Source organism: Fukomys damarensis, unplaced genomic scaffold (genome assembly GCF_012274545.1).
Source record: "Fukomys damarensis isolate Sample0158 unplaced genomic scaffold, DMR_v1.0_HiC HiC_scaffold_4, whole genome shotgun sequence".
Classification (NCBI taxonomy): domain Eukaryota; kingdom Metazoa; phylum Chordata; class Mammalia; order Rodentia; family Bathyergidae; genus Fukomys; species Fukomys damarensis.
Window position 1 is genome coordinate 11,057,482 of NW_022900916.1, and position 22,150 is coordinate 11,079,631.

Genomic DNA, 22,150 nt, shown 5'->3' on the forward strand with positions numbered 1-22,150 from the left:
GAAAGTTAAATGCAAATTCCACATCTACTATCGTGCCCAAGTCAAAATATGTGTCTTTCCGTAACACGTACAGTGAAACAAAATAGCATTCAAGGGTTTGTAAGTGATTATTCCATGCTACATCATAGCAGAACTCATGGATTTATTATGCTATTCATGTCCCTCATGAGGTATTTCTTTGCCATTGTTCATTAATCAACCAACCTCGCTCCATCCATAATTCTAAACCCAGTCTAGCTTGTGCTTATGTAAAGGAAATCAGGGATAAGATGTAGCTTAATGCTGACTATAAAACTCCTCACAGTGTGCTGTCTGCTACATCAACAGCAATTGTCCCTGGGTAGACACGTATCCTAACATAATTACGTTTTTCCTAAAATTGAGACAGTATAACCTGAAAAATATTTCTATCATGCTAATATAGGGCAGCAATGTCATATTTCAATGTTGCAAACCTTCCTAAGATGATTTGGTCAACCAACAATTGTCAGAGTAGAAGTATACAGGTCACCTCTACAAACACTTCTATTGCCTGTCTCTCTCCACAGGATGTAAATTCCAAGAGTATCTGCTTCACCTGTTTTGTCTGTTGCTGTCAATCCAGTGCCTAGCACACAACAGACTTATCAGGTGAATGAATAGATTACAAAGATCAGGTGCAGGGGTGGATGAATGGATACAGAAAAATGTCAAAGAGGACAGTGGCTGCAATTCAGAGATAAACTGGATGTGAGAAATAAGAAAGAGAAAGCACCAAGGATCAATTCAAAGTTTCTAACTGGGTTGCTCAGGATGCTGTTGAAGCCACTGACCGAGAGAAGTAGAACATACACGGGGGGAAATGGGGCATCGGTGGAAAGACTGAGTTTTGCTTTGGACTTAATGAATTCAAGTTGCCCAGCAAACTTCCCAGAGGAAGTGTTCTGTGGCAGCTGGGAATATGGACACAAAGTTAAGGAGAGAGGAACTGAGCACAGAGAGATCTCCTGAGTTTGGATGGCAGGGAAATCCATGCAATTTTCCAGGAAGAGGCAAAAAGTAAGAAGAAAGCTGGTACAGATGCCCAATGATGAATGTCATCATACTGTATCCCTAAAACACCAATAAACTTAACGCATAAAAAAGAAGAAAGCTGTGACAGCACCAGTAGAGAAGAAGCACTATGTAAGGGGCTAGAAGAGAAAAGGAACCAAGGAAGGGGACTTGTCAGGGACAGTCGGAAATGAAGAGAACCAGAGAAAAATGAGTATCAGGTAAGACAAGAGCGTATGTTTGACAACTGAGAAAATGCCAACAACTTCAGATGCACCAGAAAGCTGTAATGGAAGAACCAATGAGGGACTCCCAAAGATAATTTCTAAACTAGTCCCATGGAGACTCTTACTGTTTAGCACTATATACAATTTAGAGAACTGCTGTGACTCTATGACTTCTCTCCTTTAAAATTTTCTGCCAGCCTTAGAGTAATAAGATTCTTAGAACTTGAGACAAAAATTATGTTTCCATAGTTGAGAGCCTCTGCTGTCTCCATGAACAGATAAACACCCTGCTAACGAGGATATTGGTTCCAAGTCATTTTAATAACCCCATAATTGCAACTACCTGGGCTGATCATTAGCTAATGAGCTCCTGCCTTGGGTAATTAATGGAAACAATATGAAGTCATTGTTTGGAGTATGCTTTGCAGACACAAAGTTGTTCATCATTAATTGAAGTAAATGAGGCATCTCAAGTCAGATGTGAGGTCTTGGCTAAAGGTGATTTTTAAATTGCAGGCTGTCTTTACTCCCTTTCCTCTGTTCTCGCATATCCACACTCTCCTCCCGAGGATATCCATTCCCCGGAAAATGCTCTCTGCACATCAGGACCCAACACTTGCTGCTGGAGGTCAGTGACCTGTTCCACATTCTCATTGCTACCTCCGACCTGACTGCCCACCATCCACCTTCACTGTCTCTCAGAAAGCTCATCTCTGGTTTCTCTGATACCAGTATTATGGTCTGCATGTCTGTGTCCTTCCCTCCAAAATTCTTCTGTTGAAGTAATAACCCCAGGTATTAGGAGGTAGGGCCTTTGGGAAATGATTAGGTCATGGGAGAAGAACTCTCACGAATCGAGTCAATACCCTCATAAGAGAAGCCGCGAAGACCTCTCCTCACCCTCTGTGAGGGCACAGAGAGAGGATAACATCAACTCATCTGAAAGCCACACTCTTCAGCCTCTCAGGCACCAAATCTACCAATGCTTTGATCCTGGACTGTGCAACCTCTGTAACCACAAGAAGTAAATTTCTGTTATTGAAAGCTGTTCAGCTTATGGTATTCTGTTGTGTAGTGGCCCAAAATGGATTAAGACAATAAGATTCTTCTGATTCTTTATATATTTCTTTATTTCCTTAAATAGCTAGATTTTTCTTCTCCATACCCCTAACAGTAGCGATTCCTAAAATTCACTCTTCAGTATTTCTTCAGGATACATTCTTATCTCTTCTACTTTTCTTTCTAAAGTTTCTTAATTGATCTTATAATTTACACCTTCTTTGAATGTTGCTGCATAAAACACTAGCATGGATAATTATATGCAAAATATTATATATAATGTACTAGTAAAGATGTGGCCCATTGAAGTGAGTGATAAGCTTAGAAGATTCTTTTTTTTTTTTTTCCTGGTACCAGAGATCGAACTCAGGACCTTTTGCTTGGAGGCAGGCACAGTGCCACTGATCTAAATCCCCAGCCCAGAAGATTATTTTATATGAGAGCTAAAGACGATGCTCTGATTTTGAATCAATGTAGGCACATGCACTCACACACACACACTGTGTGTATATGAATATATATAATATTTGAGGTTTATGTATAGGTGGGATTGAGCAGACCTTAATTCATACTGAGGGCATTTCTAAACTAGTTCAGTTAAGAAAATATTAACTCAGAAGGAAAATTACATTAAAATAAATAGCTAATTTTAGGGCATTTTGCTAGATGATAATTTACAAACATTTTAAAAGGTAGCTGTATTGAAGCCAATTAATGCTCTTTCTCGTGAATTCATTACTGAGGCTAAAATTTCATTATGTGTTTCACACATTTTCTTTTAATGAGAATTTAATTAATCTACCATGACATGTTTGTTTTGTTACATGCTTAAAGTATATCTTCTGTTTACAATCCTTAAGATTCTAAAGCTTTGGCATAAATCTTTCAGAATCTAAAGTATGTTAAAATTATCTGTTCACAAAATTACCAAATTTGCAATCATTTCTTTCATGTACTAGGTTTATCCTGACATCTGCTGTCAGCAAATCTGTGGCATTAAAATAAAATATTGATGTGTTTGGAGAAACAGAAAATGAAGTCAGTCAAGAGCAGTTTAAAAATAATAAATATATTTCTAAACTCTTGAGCCCAAGATGCAATAAAGAGTCCAACTGGACTCCTCTCCCAGCTTTCCCTTTTCTACCGAAAGTGTCATTACTCCCTTGGTCCACAAGCTTGGAACCTGAGGGACTCTCTGTCTCTGCCTACACCCTTCCTACTGATACCACAGGTCCAGTGGAAGAGTAGACATCTTCAACATCTCCGCACTGGGCTGCTTGGAGGTGGGGAAGGGTTGACCGTGGCAACTCATTCCTTCCTGACTTCTTCCGTGTGTCTTTTCATTTTGTTATACTAAAAGCAGATGGTATGGGTCTCTGGCCTTATTTCCTTCGCTCTTGTGGAGGGAGACTGATGTGTAAATAGATGTTCAGCTCGTTATGCCCCTGGGAAGAGGATCACTGGAGGACCTTGGCCATTTCGACCTGCCTCTGATACTCCCATTCAAATGTAGTTGTATTGGTTAGAGTTCTCTAGAGGTACAGATAAGATAGATGACAGATATATGGATAGATAGATAAAGACGTAGACATGAACAGGGACACAGACATAGACAAAATTATGCAAGGGATTTACTGGATAAGCTTATTAGGATCAGAGGCAGGACAGTCCACAACAGCCATCTGCACACTGGAAAGCCAAAGAATCCAATAGCTGCTCAGTCCAAGAAGCTGGAAACCACAAAGCAAAAGGAATCAAATCACCAGTCCATAACCTGAAGGCCTGGAAGCTCCCTGGAGAGTCACTGGCTGAGTGCACATTGAAAGCCTGAAGAAGCTGCAGTCTGATGTCCATATGCAATGACAATGCAAAAGATGCACTGCTCGAGCAGAATGGAACTTTGCAAATCCAGGCCAACTCCCTTTCATTTCACCCAGGCTGCAAGACTAGCGGAAGGTGCCAGCCATAGTCAGATGGGCTTCCCCCTCGGTCTGCTGGCCTGCATGCCACCTGTCTCTGACAACAGCGCCACAGACACACCAGAAGTGTGCTTTACTAATCTGCCAGGTGTTTCTCACATCGGCCGAACTGACAATCACCATTACCTGGTAGAGTTTGTATCTAGATGATCCTCATAGCCTCGCGCACTCATAGGTGGGGCTGTGGGGGACTGGTTCACAGGGGTGTGATTCTCAGCATGGGTCAGTTAGTGACGAGTTTATGGCTGAATGTGACGTGGGGAGGTGAGGCCTGGGGGGATGAGGTGGTCCCTGGGAGGGTCTGCCGCCCTCTCCCTCCTCCTCCTCCTCCTCAGTCTTCTCTCTGCTTCTTGCCCATCTCCTCTGCGATGCTCCTCTGCCACACCCCCTGCCTTGGAGCCAGACCACTATGGACTGAAACCTGTACAAACTGTAAGCCAAATAAACCTTTCCTGCTTTAAGTTTTGGGTGCTGTGTACTGTTTCTCAGTGACAAGAAAATAAGACAGTCATACATGGTCATTGTATCGTTTTCAAAGCACAACTGAGGAGACAAAAGATGTAAAAGTCCCTTTGGTATTAATTCTCATCATTTCAATAGCATCAGGAAGGAAGAGTTTCTAAGAAAAGCCACACAGAACCCCTGTGGAGAAGGAGGAAAACTGCATGAAGACAAAAAGATATAATTTACTTTTACTTAAAAACTATTTCAAAAGCCTGAACATTATATCTCATTTAAAAGCTGCTGCTGCTGGTAAAAGAAACCTGCTAATTTTTAAAATGAAGATATACAGGCTGACACAGTTGCTATTTCTTTGACATTTATATAATAAAGTTTATAGTACTACTTTCAAATAATTTTTAAGTAAGTACTTTATTTGGCAAATAGACATTTTATAACACTTAAAGTTGATTTCAAGGGATCAGGGATTTAGCTCAGTGGCCCCATTCCTGTCTTGCAAACACAAGGTCCTGAGTTCAATCCCCAGTACCAAAAAAGAAAGAAGAAAAAAGTTGATTTCAGCAAAATCTCCACTGAAAAGACTTTAAATTGCATTCAGTGAAAATGAACCTCATAAAATCTGATCAAACATAATAGGTCAGCCTATTTTGTTGAAGAAGAAATTTAACCTGTTATTACATGTTAAATTGGATTATGGCTATAAAGCAACTCAAGATTTCAGCAATTTGACCCACCAAAGGTGTATTTCCTGATCACAGAAATACCCAGTGCGAGTCAGCTGAGGAATTCTGTTGGTCCTCATCTTTCAGGAGTCCTGCTGACAAGGTTCTATCACAACACATGCTTTTAAGTTATCCACAAACAAAAAGAAGGAAACATGGCACATTATGACAAATTTTGCTATTTCATTAGTCAAAGCAAGCATATTATTATCCCCAACTTTAAAGAGAGTATAGAAATGTGGTCTTAGATCCGGCTCATGGGAGAAGAATTAAAGTATTTGTGACCAACCCTACTGACTACTTTCTTCCCTTGTCTTTGCTTTTTGTCTTCTATTAACCTTGGCACCAGATAATAATCCCAGTCTGGCACTCATATTATCGATTCAACAAATTTATGTTATTAACCCACCAACAATGAAACACTTAATTGTTTTAGAACCATTATATTAAAGCAAGCGCTCCTTCTGTTTTCTTAAAATTACCGTCTCTATCGTACATCTCATTGGGCAGAGTCAGCACTGCCACAGGGTTACGGAAAAGGGCAAGTTGGCGGTCAGCGGTGGCACAGATGTCTAGCTATCCACCAGAGCCTGGTGAGCGCCCCCACACACACCCATCTTTACATGGTCATTGCAGAGTTGCCAAAGGGGCTCCATTTCTCAAACCCCCCGCCTTTCAGTAGGTATAGACAAATGACTGATTTCTGATTAATGAAGTAGAGAAGAGAGTATCACTACGACTCTTGCCCTTAAAACCTCCTCTCCTGGCCTCCATGATCACCCTATGGATGGATGCCCAGGAGAGGCAACTTGAAAACCGTATTTTGAGGGTGGCACAGTTCTGTCAGCCTGCCCTCCAAATGACTACATGACCCAGATTTCCAAAATGTCATACCCTGCTGACAACAAATGCAAGCTTTTAATTTTAAAAAGTTTTATTTTTAAAGTTCATAAAAATAAACTTTCATTACAATAAATAAACTTTAATAGGTCAGAAAATGATAAAACACTGTGAGAGTGTGCACGTTAAAAAAAAAATCTGGGGTTGGCCTTTACAATGACAAGTTATCTACAATTCTCTCTTCATTTTCTTATATATATTCTCTGGATGACTGGCATTGCCTGATTAGGACAGAATTTCCTGGCAAGTGAAGGAAGAGATCCGTTGTCATAGAAGAATTGTTGCAGACTGCCAGTTGCTGTCTTTACAAAGCCTTTGCTTCTCCCCACAACTCAATTTAGAGACTAGATACAATCACAACAGCAATGACTGCATAATGATGGGAGGGCCATATTCTAAGTGCCTTGTGATAGAAATAATCCATGGTGCATGACATTAGGTATAGATAATACTTAGATTTTTATCACACTTATTAAAATTGTGTTATCTACAAAACATCATGGCAAACACAATGCTATGCGTTTGCCTAATATAGTTTTTTCCACTTGGGTACACAGATAGGTCATATTTCCCATCATTCCTATGGTTAGGTGAGTCATGTGACTGAGTTCCAGGCAGTGGAAAGTGGGCACGCAATGTGTGTGAGCCATCAAAAGACTCTGCGGAGCACCTGAGGCTGAAGAGGAAAACAGAAGAACCTGACTGAGTCTTAGACCAGCACCTCCTTTACCTGACCTGCATGAGACCACACAGGAGAAAGAAATACAGCACTTGAGTGTCACAGCCATTGCCACCGGGTGTACCCTAATGAGTACATTAGGACTCCTGTATTTGTCTCAGAGAACTATGTGAATGGATAAAACTGGAGGAGACAGTGTGCTAAATACGTCGTAATAAAGTGTTAATCTAGAAAGAAAACAGAGGTTGATCCCCCTCCACTCCCACCCTCCTAATTCATTCCTTCCTAGTTACCACCTCCTGCACCATAAAGGCCACGCTCTTGCCATGCTCCTGTCAGGAGCCCCAAGACTTGGACACAGGCCACCCTCCCTGAACCAGGCCTAGATATGGGACATCTTAATGTGTATCTCCTTTTAAGCTTTGGCTTACAATTCCCTCTGTAAAAACTCTCTTTCCTATGCCCTCTGTCTACTGGAATCCTCTCTGTTTTCTCTGCCACTGCTATAAAGAGTGGCAGCTGGGAGGGTCAGCTGGAAAGGACAGCGTACTGCTCCAGACTTCTAGCCTGGATGGGAGATCTCTTTCTCCCAGAGTCCACAAGTGACCATATTCCTTTCATGACACTGTGCTCCGTACCACGTTCCTCCCACTAACATAAAGACTGAGGGACGAGACAGTGGTCAGAGCTCATGAGAGGAGACAGGTCTGTCCAGAACTGGTATCACCCAGAAACATTAAGATCCACACGGACAGGAGTCACCAAGACCAGAGTGGGAATGGGGGACAGAAACACTCATAATTATTTAAGAATACATGGAAAGTGGCTTAACTTTTAGGCATTTATAAGTAATATCATAAATACTAATTTTCAAACTTTTATTGACATGTAACACACACACACAGAAAAGTGACCATCACTGTGCAATTTGACAACTTTATAAATTGATCACAGTGAAGACAGCATCCCATGGAGACCACAGGACAAGTGAGCCGGTAGCCTCTCCCCTCCAGGTCAGGGAATGCTATTTTAAAAGAAAAGGAAGGAAGGTGGGGAGGAGAGGGACACTGGGAAGGCAGACTGCCCTGGCATCTGTTTGGGAGAGAGGGAGAGGGGGGGACAGACTCTCCAGCTCTCCCTGTGACACACTCAGCAGGGTATTCCCCATCAGCAGAACCTTCCCACGTGATGACACAGCCGCACACAGGGTCATTCCAGACAGCACAGCAGCTTTAGAGGTAAAGAGGGCTCCTCCCAGGTATGGTACAGATCAAGGCAGGTAGACAGAGGCCCCGTCCTTCCTGGACTGCTCTCCTGGTGTCCAACAGATCTCCTTTGCAGCCGAGCCCCAAGGTCCCTCACAGGCCCTTGGTTCACAGAGGCCCCCTGTCAGCGTCCCCTCCAGCCCCACTCCCAGCCCCTGCCTGCATGCTGCACCCTTTCTCTGAACCTCCTCTTGGCTTCCTTCCAGCAGGATGTGCCTGCTGCCAGACTCTGATGAGAACCCAGGCTTGGAAGGAAATGTGTTTCTGAGGGAGGCCTGTGCAGCAGCTCTGGTGATAATGTCTCCTGCAGCCTCAGCACCAGGGCTCTGACAGCAGGTTTCATCCTAGCTGGTCTGCTGCCTTTCACTCTGCTGGAATCCACAGCAAGGCTCTTGGACAGGAAAAATTCCAAGGATGAAGAACCACAGTTGGCTGGAGACCTTACTCTTACTACAGCTTGGTCTCCATTAGGATTACACCTAAGCCCCGCAAAGCCTTCTGTGCTCAGATTCAGGGCTTTTGGAAAGTGGATGGGCTACTGGGGTTTTATGGATGACTGGCTGTTAGGAAGTGGGGTGTGGTCGGAAAAGGCAAGTCCCTGGGACCTGACCTGGTAGGGTGCATCTCCCTCCCCAGATCCTCCCTTCTCTATTTGCTTCCTGGCCACCAGGAGGTGAGCAGTTCCCCTTTGCCAGGCCCCTCTGTCATGCTGCCCTGCCTTGGGGCCAGCACACTATGGTCTGAAATGTGAGCAAAATAAACTCCTCCTCCTTTCATTTGTGGGTGTCAAGTATTTGTCCCAGCAACGAGAAAGTGACTAAGGTAGAAGTAGAGATAGGTAAGGTGATTAGATAGGTATCAGCAGATGGATTCAAATTTCTCGGCTGTCTGCAAATTAATTCTGAAAACACAATCCAGATGTTACCTGGACTTCTTTCTAGGTCCTTGGTGTCCTTAACAAAGAACTGGACAAGACACACAAAAAGCACTGAGCGTGTGGATGTACTGAAGGTTGGAAAAGGTTTACTCCACAGAGAGAGAGCAGGAGGGTGAAGGAGGCTCATCAGCTTGAGAATAGAGGGAAAGGTACCTTTAAGTGTGTAGAACACCTGAACGGGCCCCCATCTCATGTAGATACGGCATAAGAGAGACGACCATCCTAACAAAAACTCACCCTATAAGTCCTATCAGTCTGTCCTCTCCACAAATGTAACTAAAGAATCAGGAGCAGTGTTGTTTGATTGGTCTTGCACATATGTAAGTGAAGGATTAGGAGCTGTGTCTTCCAAGCGTTCTTTAAACAGTGCCACATTCAAATGAAGGATTAGGAACAGTGCTCAGGAGTCTAAGCCTGGAGTCATTTTGGGTCCCCGGTTCTGTGCATGTCTTCTCTCTTTTTTTTTAACAAAACATCTCACTTAACCATTTAGCTGTGAGTTACTATGACTTCTGACACATCCCACCCTAATAACCCACCTCACAGCGGGGATCCGAGGAAGCCTTTATATGCGAGGAGACCTTGCTTACTGAGACCTGGTACAGACCGTCTTTGATCTTACAGTTCAGTCAATATTAGCAAAGGCACCCAAAGAAGGGCTGTCAAGGGGCATTTTCTAGAGCATTGTGTCTGGCTCAGTTCCTTTTTCCATTCCACACTCTGCACACCATTGTCCTCCCAAGTTCCACATCCTGACATTTGAAAGGGAGGTGGATTGCAGAGTTTTCAGTCAAGTAGTCTAATGGGAGGGAGAGATGGCCTGGGTTTTGCTTGGTCTGAACAGCTTTGGGAACACCACTCAGTAGTACTTCAAATTCAAGAGTCTAATGGTTTTCAGAAAGAAACACCCTGCACCAATGGTTCTGTAAGAATTTACTGAGCCCCCAGCTTCATCTGTGCCAAGCCCTGGGGAGCAGCAATCAGCAGAGCAGTCAGTCGAGGACGTCTCAAAGAGCTCAAGCATCTGAGGAGGGTGCAGCTGAGTAAACAGCTGTCCCCCAGGAGAGGTGTTACCACGACTGCTGCTGGCCAGCTGTGTGGCCCAAGGCAGCCATTTAAACTCGCTGAGCCTTGCTTTCCTCACCTGTGTGTGAAGATCATCACGGTGGGCCTCTCCTGAGGATGATGTGAGGATTAAATGAATGAACACGATTACGGACTTTGAAGCATGCAAGGAACAAAGAGCTACAGAAGACTGCATTTGTGCGGTGGTGATGTTACTGTTATTGGGGTGGTCACCAGTGGGAAAATCCTCCCTAACTCCATCCTTCCTAAACCAGAAAGCCCTCCCAGAGGACGCTACTCTACCTGTGTACCAACAGCTGGCTGAAGGGATGGGGAAGGAAGGGAAACAGAAAGAATGGGACGAGGGAACAGGACACAGAGGCACAAGAGTGGGGGGCCCGGCCAGCGTGGGAGCAGAGATCAGCTCCAGACCATTGCGGAGGTGATTTGGAAGACAACGCAAGAGTTAAGGACAGATAAGAAGAATTCTAATGTAGCATGCTAGGGAATCTGGACATCTGAAAATCAATTTACAGAAAAAAATTGTTTCTAGAAATTTCTGCAGTATTTCTTGTGCTGGCAAATGAACAAGGAAATCAAGAAAAATACACTTGATAACCAAGTTCTAAGAAGAAGGGAGAAAGAAATGGACCTAACAACAGAGCCTAGGTTTGCACTGACAAGGACTGATTTCCTAGTTTCTTTTCTCAGAATTTACACTGCTTCCCCTCTACCCAAATGATGTGATGACAACCTGCCTCTTTGGTGGCATTTCAGGCTATGGCAGAGTCTCCTACAGGCCTCCTCAGTCCCACTGTGTCCTTCCTATCTGAGCCCAGACCTTTAATTCTGGTGGACACCATTCCCTGGTCAGCTGGGAACTCAGGGTTATGGTAAATCTGATGAGCTTACAACACTTGTGCAATTCTACCCCTTTTCCTATTGATTGGCTGAGGTAGGATGAACACGTGCCACAGTTCTGGGTCAAGACATGTGAACCCAAGAGGCTTCTGGGAAAGTTTTTCTCTCACAGAAAAAGAAACCCCCACATGCTGTGCTGTTGGTGTGTGACACCTGGACTTATGTTTTCTCAACAGCATCCAACACAATGCCTTACGTGGTTATAAGAGTTTTTTTTCTGTTGAAAACTGAAGATTTATAGCAACTTCTTAAGGATAAATAGGGTGGCTGCCATCCTTTTTATAGATTAGGAAGCTGAGAGAGATTCACTGGCCAAAACAAAGAGCAGGAAGACACCTGGTTATTATAAATAATAGTGTTTCTATAATACCAGGATGCATCTCTTTAATCTTACCAAGCACAGACCAAAAAGTATTGGACCTACCTTCATAAAGATTTGCTTGTTTGCCCAGAAACAAGGGAAGATTATGAAGGTGAACTAAATAGTTATGTTGGATTAAAATGCCTTTCCAAATTTTATAATACAGTTAAACCACTAGGATTATGTGATGATCACATTGCTCATAGTTTTTCATCTGAATGATTTAAAAAATGCATCTGCATGATACGCTGCCTCTCCAACTAGACATAACCTTTCTGATGGCCCTTGCAAAAAGCTTCCTTGTAGCAAATAACCTATTCTTAACTGCTTCTTGATCAGTGACATGTCCTAATGTGCTTTTGCTTTCTAATATTTTCCACCTCGTCATTTCTGTGACAGTTAGATGTAATACAGAAAGTCAGTCTATTTTTTCATCCAAAATGATTTGTGTGTCTACTCTATATAAAACACGGTGCTACAGATATGGAAATCCACAGAAGAGAAAAAAAATTAGGAAACATTAAAAAACAGAATAACGAGGAGGCCTTACAATCTTCTAACCTATAAATAGTGGGGGAAAATTCTTAGAGTAAAGACAGGCTTGCATGGAGGAAGTAACCACACAGAGGAAGGAGATGCTTACCATTCATTCTCTCTGGGAACGCTCATTACACACAGTCAAATTTTAACCACTATATTAGGTTTGGGGGATATCTGGGTACTTTTAACTTCAAATCACCCATAGAGCCTGAAGTACCTGCAAGTTTATTCAGAAAATAGACAGTTCCTGCATAACGCCTACACAATTCCTATGGAAACAGGGAGACCCAAGAGCCTGAGTGTAGCACTTTGGAATAACAAGTGTGTGTGTGTATGTGTGTGTGTGCATGTGTGTATGTGGTCTGTGTGTGTACACACGCATTGCCAGCCAGAGAAGGAATCTGAGGAATTTACTGAATGGTCTGGGGAGCAGGACTGGCCAAGCTTCCGGCTCCTCGGAGGTCACCCCTCCCACCACAGTCTACCACTTGAACCCTTCCACACACTCATCTCAAAACCCAGCTTGGCGAACGCCTACATCGTGACTTGGTGGTCACCATGGGGTGGTCTTCCCTGCAGACCAACTAAGAAGGCCAGCCTGAAGGCTTCTAAAGCTGCTAGCCTCCAAGGAAATATTGTTACATAGGAACGTATTCTGGAAAGCTGAAAAAAAAAAACCCTCCAAATATTTGGAAGGTAGCCTTTGAATCGAATGATTTTTCCTGCTGATGGCGACTATCGGGGTACTGTGAAAAAGTGAAGTCTGTAAGAATCTATGTGAAGGGAGATGAAACCATCATTTAGCTTGATATGGACGCCAGCAGACTTGTAAGGCCAACAGCATCCTTCTGCTTTCCCCTGGAGCGCTGCTAGAGCCCACGTAACCCAGAGTGGAAGATGAACTCTGGTTCAGAGAGGCTTGGACTGGAAGGAAGGGAGCAGTGGCCGGGGATCTGAGTGTGTTGGGAAGTTCTAGAAGGAACTGAGGTTACCTGGAACATACAGAACTGCTATAAAAATGGCCACAGACGGCTTTCCCAGTGTGTTCTCTACTCCTGCGTGAGTCGATTCTCATCCCCCAGGGGCTCTCTGTGTAATACCGTGACAGTACTCGGCCCCTCAGTCTCCCCAGGATACCAGCAACCTTCTCTTCTGTCTGCACTAAATTCATCATTGCTCACAGTTAGCCTCCTCCCTCAACATACACCAACACACACACACGTGGCAGGACTTGCAATATGAACTTGTGATATTTTAAGCCCTGAAAAAAAACAAAAAAACAGAGAAATCTCACCGAGTTAAGGAAGTACGCTCCCAGATACCGCCTTTGAAAGCATCTAACTCACTTACTCAGTCCTCTAGATCATTTAGTTTCTCTTCCCCCATCCCTCCTCCATATCATATGAACCAGAGTGTATCTGGAGTCCCATGAGGCTTAGTTTAGCTCTTGAAACTCCTCCTACTAAGATGTCTAATATTGTGACTCTGAGGCTTTTTCTTCTCCTTTAACCAGTCACAAAAATATTCCACTTGTTTATTTCTCCTACATTTTGATGTGGATCTTTATAATTTTCATTTGTCTCAGTCTCTTGACAATTTTTGGAAAATTAATTCAGAGTGGACGGGGGGCAAACACAGCCCACCCTCCAGCTCTCGGTCTCTGTACTATAGCAGGAAATGCATTTCTGACACTTTTTAAATGAGCAATCACACGTATAATCAACTTGGTTAAAACTTCCTTCCTGGTAAGCGCAATACTTCCTCTGCATCTGGATATGAAGGGAGCCCCAGAAAAGCGGAAGCACTGAGAGGCACCCTGGGTAGATTTGAATTTGTTTTGTTTTCAGAAGTTAAACAAATGATCCTTCAGCATCATCGCCTCTGCTGCTCTATCAGGTATTGCCTCCTCCTATTTCTGCCCTTTCTTGGGTCTGACTCGGAATAGCAACACTTCCTTCTCAGCTAGCATAATTTTGTCTCCAACTGCTGCTGGTTCTCACTACAGTCCGACCACGGAATGTCTGTGTTTCCTTGTCTATTCCAGCCAAGACTGTGACTGTCCATGGTGTTCCGGCAATAGTTTGCAGGTGCATCAGTTCTTTTTTGTTTTTGTTTGGGAGGAAGAGGGAGGGCCTAGAGCCAGGCTTCGTAGTCTTTTAAGTGCATGCTTAGAAATTACTATACTTAGGGTGGTTCTAACGTCTTTTCATAAAAGGAGAAAGCAGCATAGTCGAACACGAAGGAAACCAGTGAGTATTTGCTCAGCCTGTTTTCTTCTGCATCTCGTACCTTCTTACGTGAGTGTCTGGTGCCAAGGAGACAGAAATCCTTGTACATATGTATGTTGCCTCACTTTGAACATAGTTTATTTCAACTCAGTGTTAGTATCAATATATCTTAGAGTTCACTTCTCTGTTAGTTATCCTATAATGTAGTAAAAGAGCGAAGTGAATGTTTTAAGTTGCTAGAGACAGTTGTTTGGGACAGTTGGTTTCATTTACTTACTAAGTATAACTTCATTGTTTTAAGAGAAGGAATGTTGACCTTAAAAAGAAGTTAAGTCAAGATTTAAACGTAAGTTTAGACCTAATGAAACTTGTCTTTCTTAGAGTTTAATGCAACCCTGCTTTTTGGTATCTAGCAAATGTTCCACTATTTCTTAGGAGAATAAATAATGATGAGTGTCATTAACATTAGTTATTTAAGAAAATAAATGATATTTTCGGAAACATTAACTTTGTTTCAACAGTTGAGTCATTTAGAATATATTACAATGTGGTGATACTAAATATTAAAATTAAAATCTTATTATTCATCTTCCAATTTTAATGTTTTGCATTTCAATCATAATTTGAAGTGTGCCAGGTATATATTTAAATGCAGATTTAAATGAACTGGTTAAAGTTAAAATTAGCTAGATGCTTATTTTAGGAGAGGACAGTTTTGAATGTTTTAGGTACTGCCCTACATAGCAATGACAGCTAGAATGCTTACACATTGCACAATTCAAAATTTTACATATCTTCAAATAGTCTTATCTGCAAATGTATCAGTTCTGGTATTTTTTGAGTTTTATGAATGAAACAACTAGCTTTCTTAAGTAGAAAAAAAATGAAAAGAAAAAAAAAGACAGGAAGTTGACTAGGGAGTAGATCCAGACAGTTGGAAAATAGAGAACGTGAAGCGAGGTTGGGTAAAGTGTCTGTTAGAGAAGAAGTGTGAGACTGAGCAAAGGAAATAAATTAAGGCTTGTTTTCAAAGTGAGATGCTTTTCCTGTTACATCTTCTAAACTAGGACTTGATCCTTAACTGTACTTATCTATTGGCTCAGTACATGCTTGAGAACAGTTACCATTTTGGGCCACGTCAAGCACAATGCTAGGTGTGTCTTACCTGTCCAAGCAGATCCCTTACCCACCCACCCCCATACTGGGGATTGAACCCAGGGCCTTCACACTGAGCTCATCCCCAGCCCATTTCTTATTCTGAGACAAAATCTTGCCAAGTTACTAAATCGCCCAAGGTGTGCTCTTTCAGTCTTTCTGCCTCAGGCTCCCAAAGTGCTGGAAAACAGGCAAGTACCACCATGCCCAGCTTCTTTTTATATTATTATTGTTATTTCAAGCACATACAAAAGTGAAATCAACAATGACCCCATAAACCCACTGCCCATGAAAGCTGGTATACTGCCTTTTAAACTTCTACCTCCACCCTCCGACGTATTATCAACCAGTCTGACAGATAGGAAACAGGATCAGGGATCAAACAGCCTAAGTCACCGAGATAGATAGTAACCGATGGGCCAAGGTGCATGTGCCTTGACTCCAAAGCCCGACTCCTACCTGCTGTCGCGTGTCAGCTCCAAGCACTGGGTCCCCCTGGGTCCTCAAGTGCAGGTCAGTCTAGGACCCCTTCTCTTCCGCCATCTTGTAGGAAGACACAAAGGGAAAGGCCTTTCTGTGACAAAGCCTTCTGCTTCTCCGCTGCCAGGTCCCCTAGGGCATGGAGCTGGAGAACTCTGAGCCGCCTGTGGTCCTGAGGGAGGACAACCTCCGCCGGCGCCGGAGGATGAAGCCGCGCAGCGCGGCCTCTAGCCTGTCCTCCACAGAGCTCCTGCCCGTCGAGTTCGTGCTGCCCACCAGCCAGCGCCACAGCAAGACCCCCGAAACTGTGCTGCTGCATGTGGCGGGCCACTGCAACGTGGAGCAGATGAAAGCGCAGGTGTGGCTTCGCGCGCTGGAGACCAGCGCAGCAGCCGACTTCTACCACCGCCTGGGCCCGGAGCACTTCCTCCTGCTGTACCAGAAGAAGGGGCAGTGGTACGAGATCTACGACAAGTACCAGGTGGTGCAGACCCTGGACTGCCTGCATTACTGGAAGGTGCTGCACCGGAGCCCCGGCCAGATCCACCTGGTGCAGCGGCGCGCGCCCTCTGAGGAGACGCTCGCCTTCCAGCGGCAGCTCACGGCGCTCATTGGCTACGACGTCACGGACGTCAGCAACGTGCACGACGACGAGCTGGAGTCCACGCGCCGCCGGCTAGCCGCGCATGGCGGAGCTGGCCGGCCGAGACGCCAAGCTCTACGCTATGCACCCCTGGGTGACGTCCAAGCCCCTCCCGGAGTACCTGTCCAAGAAGATCTCCAACAACTGCATCTTCATCGTCATCCACCGCAGCACGACCAGCCAGACCATCAAGGTCTCGGCTGACGACACCCCCACCGCCATCCTCCAGAGCTTCTTCACCAAGATGGCCAAGAAGAAGTCGCTGATGGACATCCCCGAGAGCCAGAGCGAGCAGGACTTCGTGCTGCGCGTCTGCGGCCGGGATGAATACCTGGTGGGGGACACGCCCATCAAAAACTTCCAGTGGGTGAGGCACTGCCTCAAGAATGGAGAAGAGATCCACCTGGTGCTGGACACGCCCCCGGACCCAGCCTTGGACCACGTGAGGAAAGAGGAGTGGCCTCTCGTGGATGACTGCACCGGAGTCACCGGCTACCACGAGCAGCTGACCATCCACGGCAAGGACCATGAGAGCGTGTTCACCGTGTCTCTGTGGGACTGTGACCGGAAGTTCAGGGTCAAGATCAGAGGCATCGACATCCCCGTCCTGCCCCGGAACGCGGACCTCACAGTTTTTGTGGAAGCCAACATCCAGCACGGGCAGCAGGTCCTTTGCCAACGGCGAACCAGCGCCAAACCCTTCACGGAGGAGGTGCTCTGGAACGTGTGGCTTGAGTTCAGCATCAAAATCAAGGACTTGCCCAAGGGGGCTCTGCTGAACCTCCAGATCTACTGCGGCAAAGCCCCGGGGCTGTCGGGCACCCCTGGCTGCGAGTCCAGGGGCAAAGCTCAGCTTCTCTACTACGTGAACCTGCTGCTGATAGACCACCGCTTCCTCCTGCGCCATGGGGAGTACGTGCTGCACATGTGGCAGATATCCGGAAAGGGAGAAGACCAAGGGAGCTTCAACGCAGACAAGCTCACCTCTGCCACCAACCCAGATAAGGAGAACTCTATGTCCATCTCCATCCTTCTGGACAATTATTGTCACCCAATAGCACTGCCTAAGCATCAGCCCACCCCTGACCCTGAAGGGGACCGAGTGCGAGCCGAAATGCCCAACCAGCTTCGCAAGCAACTGGAAGCGATCATAGCTACAGATCCACTCAATCCTCTCACAGCAGAGGACAAAGAACTGCTCTGGCACTTTAGATACGAGAGCCTGAAGCACCCGAAAGCCTATCCTAAGCTGTTCAGTTCAGTGAAGTGGGGAGAGCAAGAAACGGTGGCCAAAACATACCAGCTGTTAGCCAGAAGGGAGATCTGGGATCAGAGTGCTTTGGATGTTGGGTTAACGATGCAGCTTCTGGACTGCAACTTTTCCGATGAAAACGTCAGAGCCATTGCAGTTCAGAAGCTGGAGAGCTTGGAGGACGATGATGTTTTGCATTACCTTCTGCAGCTGGTGCAGGTAAGGGATGGTGCCAGAGACCGAACCGTCCCTTATTTATTTAAAGGAATGTATTTGCATGCGCACAGGCACCCGTTCAGTTCCTCATCAGATACTCTTTCTTCTCTGCTTCCTGCATAGTCAGAATAGATCTGATGATGCCACCCAAAAACATAGTAAACTCTTCCATTTACTTTCTTCTGTGAGGGTTTGCTGACAAGAATTTTAAAGGCATCAGTGCTCTATTTTGCTTTTTAAGAGAATCGTCTCTGAGAGAATACTTTGTTCTCGTTATTTCAGTGTTAGAGTCAGTTGATCGAATGCTCCCATGTGCCAGGGTTCCAAGTGATTTACATGGTTTTTGTCTATTATCTCATTTAACTGTCCCAGCCATTAAATTAGCATTTCCATATTGTATATAAGGAACCTGAGGCATAAAAAAAGCTAAGTCATGTGTTCAGGGCCACACACTTTGAAAGAAGCAGATAAGCATGCAAACATAGGAGATTTGACTCCAGGTCTGGCCCTTTACCTGCCCCCAGATATCCTACAATAATCTGGGGTCAGGATAGTGTGGGTTTACTTACTTTATGCCTGTATCTATTACAGTTTATAGAGTAGCGTCTCGTGTCCACTTGGAATTTTGAAAACTTCTCGCTTCACAAAGGAAAAGAGCTGTATTTCTACTAGGGTTCCATGATACTCCCTGGGGTCCCAGGATGCTAAGTGATGCCTGAGGGTTAGCTAGGAATGTAAGGAACCAAGAAGTAGCAGTTCTCCTATACCCTAGTGTAGTCCTCAAATGATACTGTATTGCTTGACAAGGAGAAGGAAGTAAAGAATTAGAATAACAATGTGATTTTACAGCACAGACCTGATCGTTTAGTCATTCACATGTACTGAAAAGACTGACGTTAAATGAGTACACACACAAACATTTAATAACAAATTGTGACAAGAGTTTCAGGGAAAACTGTAGAGTATTATGAGAAAATGGGGCCAGGGACACTTAATTTTAATTGAGGGATTCAGAGATAGTTCTGAGTAGGTGATGTTTGGCTTGGGGTTTTTAGAATTAACCAGGCTAAATTTTAGAAGCAAAATTATATTTATAGGAGGTCCCTGCAGTTTTCTAATAAGCATTTTGGATACTAACTTTGAATCGTTGCCTTCCCATTAGTTAGATACTTGAAATATTAAATCTAGCTTTCAGTTTTATTATGAAATATGTCCAATATTGTTTCCTGCCCACTCATTCAAATACCAGTTTAACATTAAAAATGTTCAGAATAATTAAAGGATCTGCAATTTTCTAGCTCTCTATAACAAAACCAACATAAAGCAAATTTGCATCAGCTCTGTTTTAGATCCCAAGATGACGATAAATTATTTCTCATTGTCATTTTCACAAGTAAACTTTACAAAATTAGAAGATAAATAGTGTTCTTCTTGGACATGTTTTAAATGAAAGAGGTCAATAAGTTATATTAACAGTGAACTGTGGTCTCAAATCTGAAGCAGAGTAGTCATTTATAAAATGATTTGAGACATTTTCAGATATTACTAAATGACTCATGCTTGTTGAAAATGGTCGCCCAGTTGAATTCTGCATTGTCTTTACAGAAGTGAAACATGAAGGAGGTCAGAAAGATTCACATTTGGGTTAAAAACTTAAAACATATTTCCAGTGAGTATCGGTGACCAAATAACCACATTCTCAGAATTAAGGCCTTACATACAGCTATAAATGGCACCTATGTGACCACGCCCATGAAAAACATGCTTAATAGCGTGGGTATAATTGAAACATTAAGAAGTCAGTGTTCATTTCCAAGCTGGAAAACCAAAGTAAGTACTGCAAATCATACCAAAAATACTTCAAATCCCAAAATATAAACTAGGAGGGAAATGTCTCCTGTTCTTGAGAAAACTGGAGAAACTCTTTCTATTTATAAAAGGAAGATTCTAAGAGATTTGATTTTAAGCCACTCTTCAAGTTTATACATGACACCTGTCCTCCACATTTATTTATTTATTTTTTAGCTCTGTTTCTAGATGTCTACTGTCTATTTTCTTTGTAACACCTTTCTGACCTCCCACTTTATGGATCTGTTATAGTCATCGCATACTATTCCCCTTACTCTTCCAATCAAAATCAGTTCTTACGAGGAGAAAATTCCCTCCCCTCTGCATGTCTAAAGTTGCCAACAGCACAGGACTGTGAACCTAGAGCTCTGGCCTCTAAAATCGCGGTTCTGTCATCAGCTACTCTGTGACCCTAAGCAAGTGCTTTGCTCTGGCCCTCAGTGCATTGTGAGAGAAAAGGTACAGTGTAAGTGACTGCTAAGAGTCTCATCACAGGAGCCATTAGGACCCATGCAAGCAGAGCACCAGTTCTCCAAGCCCTTCTTCCTGACTCGCCAACAGAGATGGCAGGCCCACAATGCCTTGTGTTTTTCCTTAGGCTGTGAAATTTGAACCATACCATGACAGTGCCCTGGCCAGGTTTCTCCTGAAGCGCGGCTTAAGAGTAAGTACTTCTGTTTTGATAATAGCATGACATTTGAGGTCACCGGGAACTGTCTGAGAGACCCACCACGACTTTTGTCATAATATTTTCAACCTTCTTGTACCCACCTCAGAATAAAAGAATTGGTCACTTCTTGTTTTGGTTCTTGAGAAGTGAGATAGCCCAGTCCAGACACTATCAGCAGAGGTTCGCGGTCATCCTGGAAGCCTATCTGAGGGGCTGTGGCACCGCCATGCTGCAGGACTTGGCCCAGCAGGTCCACGTCATTGAGATGCTGCAGAGGGTCACCATTGACATCAAATCCCTCTCCGCTGAGAAGTACGACGTCAGTGCCCAGGGTACAGTGGCTACATTTCCTTGGTCCCCTTTCCAAATGCCATTGGTGTTATGACTCTTCCTTTGGGAAGCCAGGTTGTACCTTCCTAAAGACAGCCAAGAACACGTTTTACTCTCTTATCAGCATGGAGCGAGCAGATTTACAGTTCTCCTTTTGCAAGTTAATGATTTTTGTAGAATTATATATGCTTAATAATGAAGTATGATCATAAATATTAAGCTCTTTGAAAAATTAAAAACCATTATATAGATTTTTAGATGCCATCTTGAAGAACAGCTTCACACACAGAGAACAGTGATTTCCAAATCTGTTCCTTTTTCTTCCCATCTGTGAATATGTGCATATAGTTTTCAAATTTTCAGTCTTTTAAAGTAAATTATTGAGAGTCTATGTTAAATTTTTCTACATCTCTTCACATACAGCTATATCCCAAAGCAATATATATGTGCACATATTACTTTCACACACACAGGACACACACACACCCTCACAGATGTTCCTCCTCATTATCATCATCTTGTCCCTGTCCTAGGAAAGTTAATCTCTCCTTTTGTAGTGCCATAGTTTAAATTGATACCACATTACATTATAGTCATTAGCACATCTTTCTGGCCTAACAAACTGTATGAACTTGAAGTGAGGGAATATTTCTTACTCCTTTTCACACACCTGTACCTACTACGGTGGCTCAAAATCAGCACTTGCCAATGTGCCCAGCCAGGGTTTTAAACTTCTGACTATTTTAAATTTCTACTTTTCCCCTTCAATTTTTCTCTAGTACATAAATAATGCTGTCTCCTAAAAATAATAATAGCAGTTATTTTACATTTATACTGACCTCCACTGTGTTAGTGAAAGAGTAATTCTTAATCTATGTATTTTGCCCTTGGAATTGTAAGGATGTTACACCTTCTGTACACATTGTAACTTCCTCTTTTGAAAGAAATTTATAGAACCCTAACCAACCTTTATTCAATTTTGGTTTTAAATCAGGTGGCAGTTCAGAGTTTCACATGTTGGGGTCAAAATTACAGTGATTAATTCCTTAGCATTAACTTCCAATCATCCTCTTTCTCTGGCTGTGTGGTATGGTATCTGCTTGTCATCTCATCGAGGAGATGTCATCACATCTTTTTATCCCCTGTTGAGGGTCGTGTACACTGTTATGTTGCTTATAG

The 22,150-nt window shown here is 43.6% G+C and overlaps 1 protein-coding gene across 1 annotated transcript in view; it reads left to right on the plus strand.

The window, feature by feature from the left end:
- Positions 1 to 14,172: 14,172 nt before the first annotated feature.
- Positions 14,173 to 22,150, plus strand: part of Pik3cg (phosphatidylinositol-4,5-bisphosphate 3-kinase catalytic subunit gamma) — a 31,453-nt gene continuing 23,475 nt past the window's right edge. The window contains 5 exon segments of the mRNA XM_019208928.2: positions 14,173 to 14,236; positions 16,140 to 16,690; positions 16,692 to 18,126; positions 20,570 to 20,635; positions 20,748 to 20,973. Coding sequence (XP_019064473.1) covers positions 16,152 to 16,690; positions 16,692 to 18,126; positions 20,570 to 20,635; positions 20,748 to 20,973 — 2,266 coding nt within the window. The 5' untranslated portion in view covers positions 14,173 to 14,236; positions 16,140 to 16,151.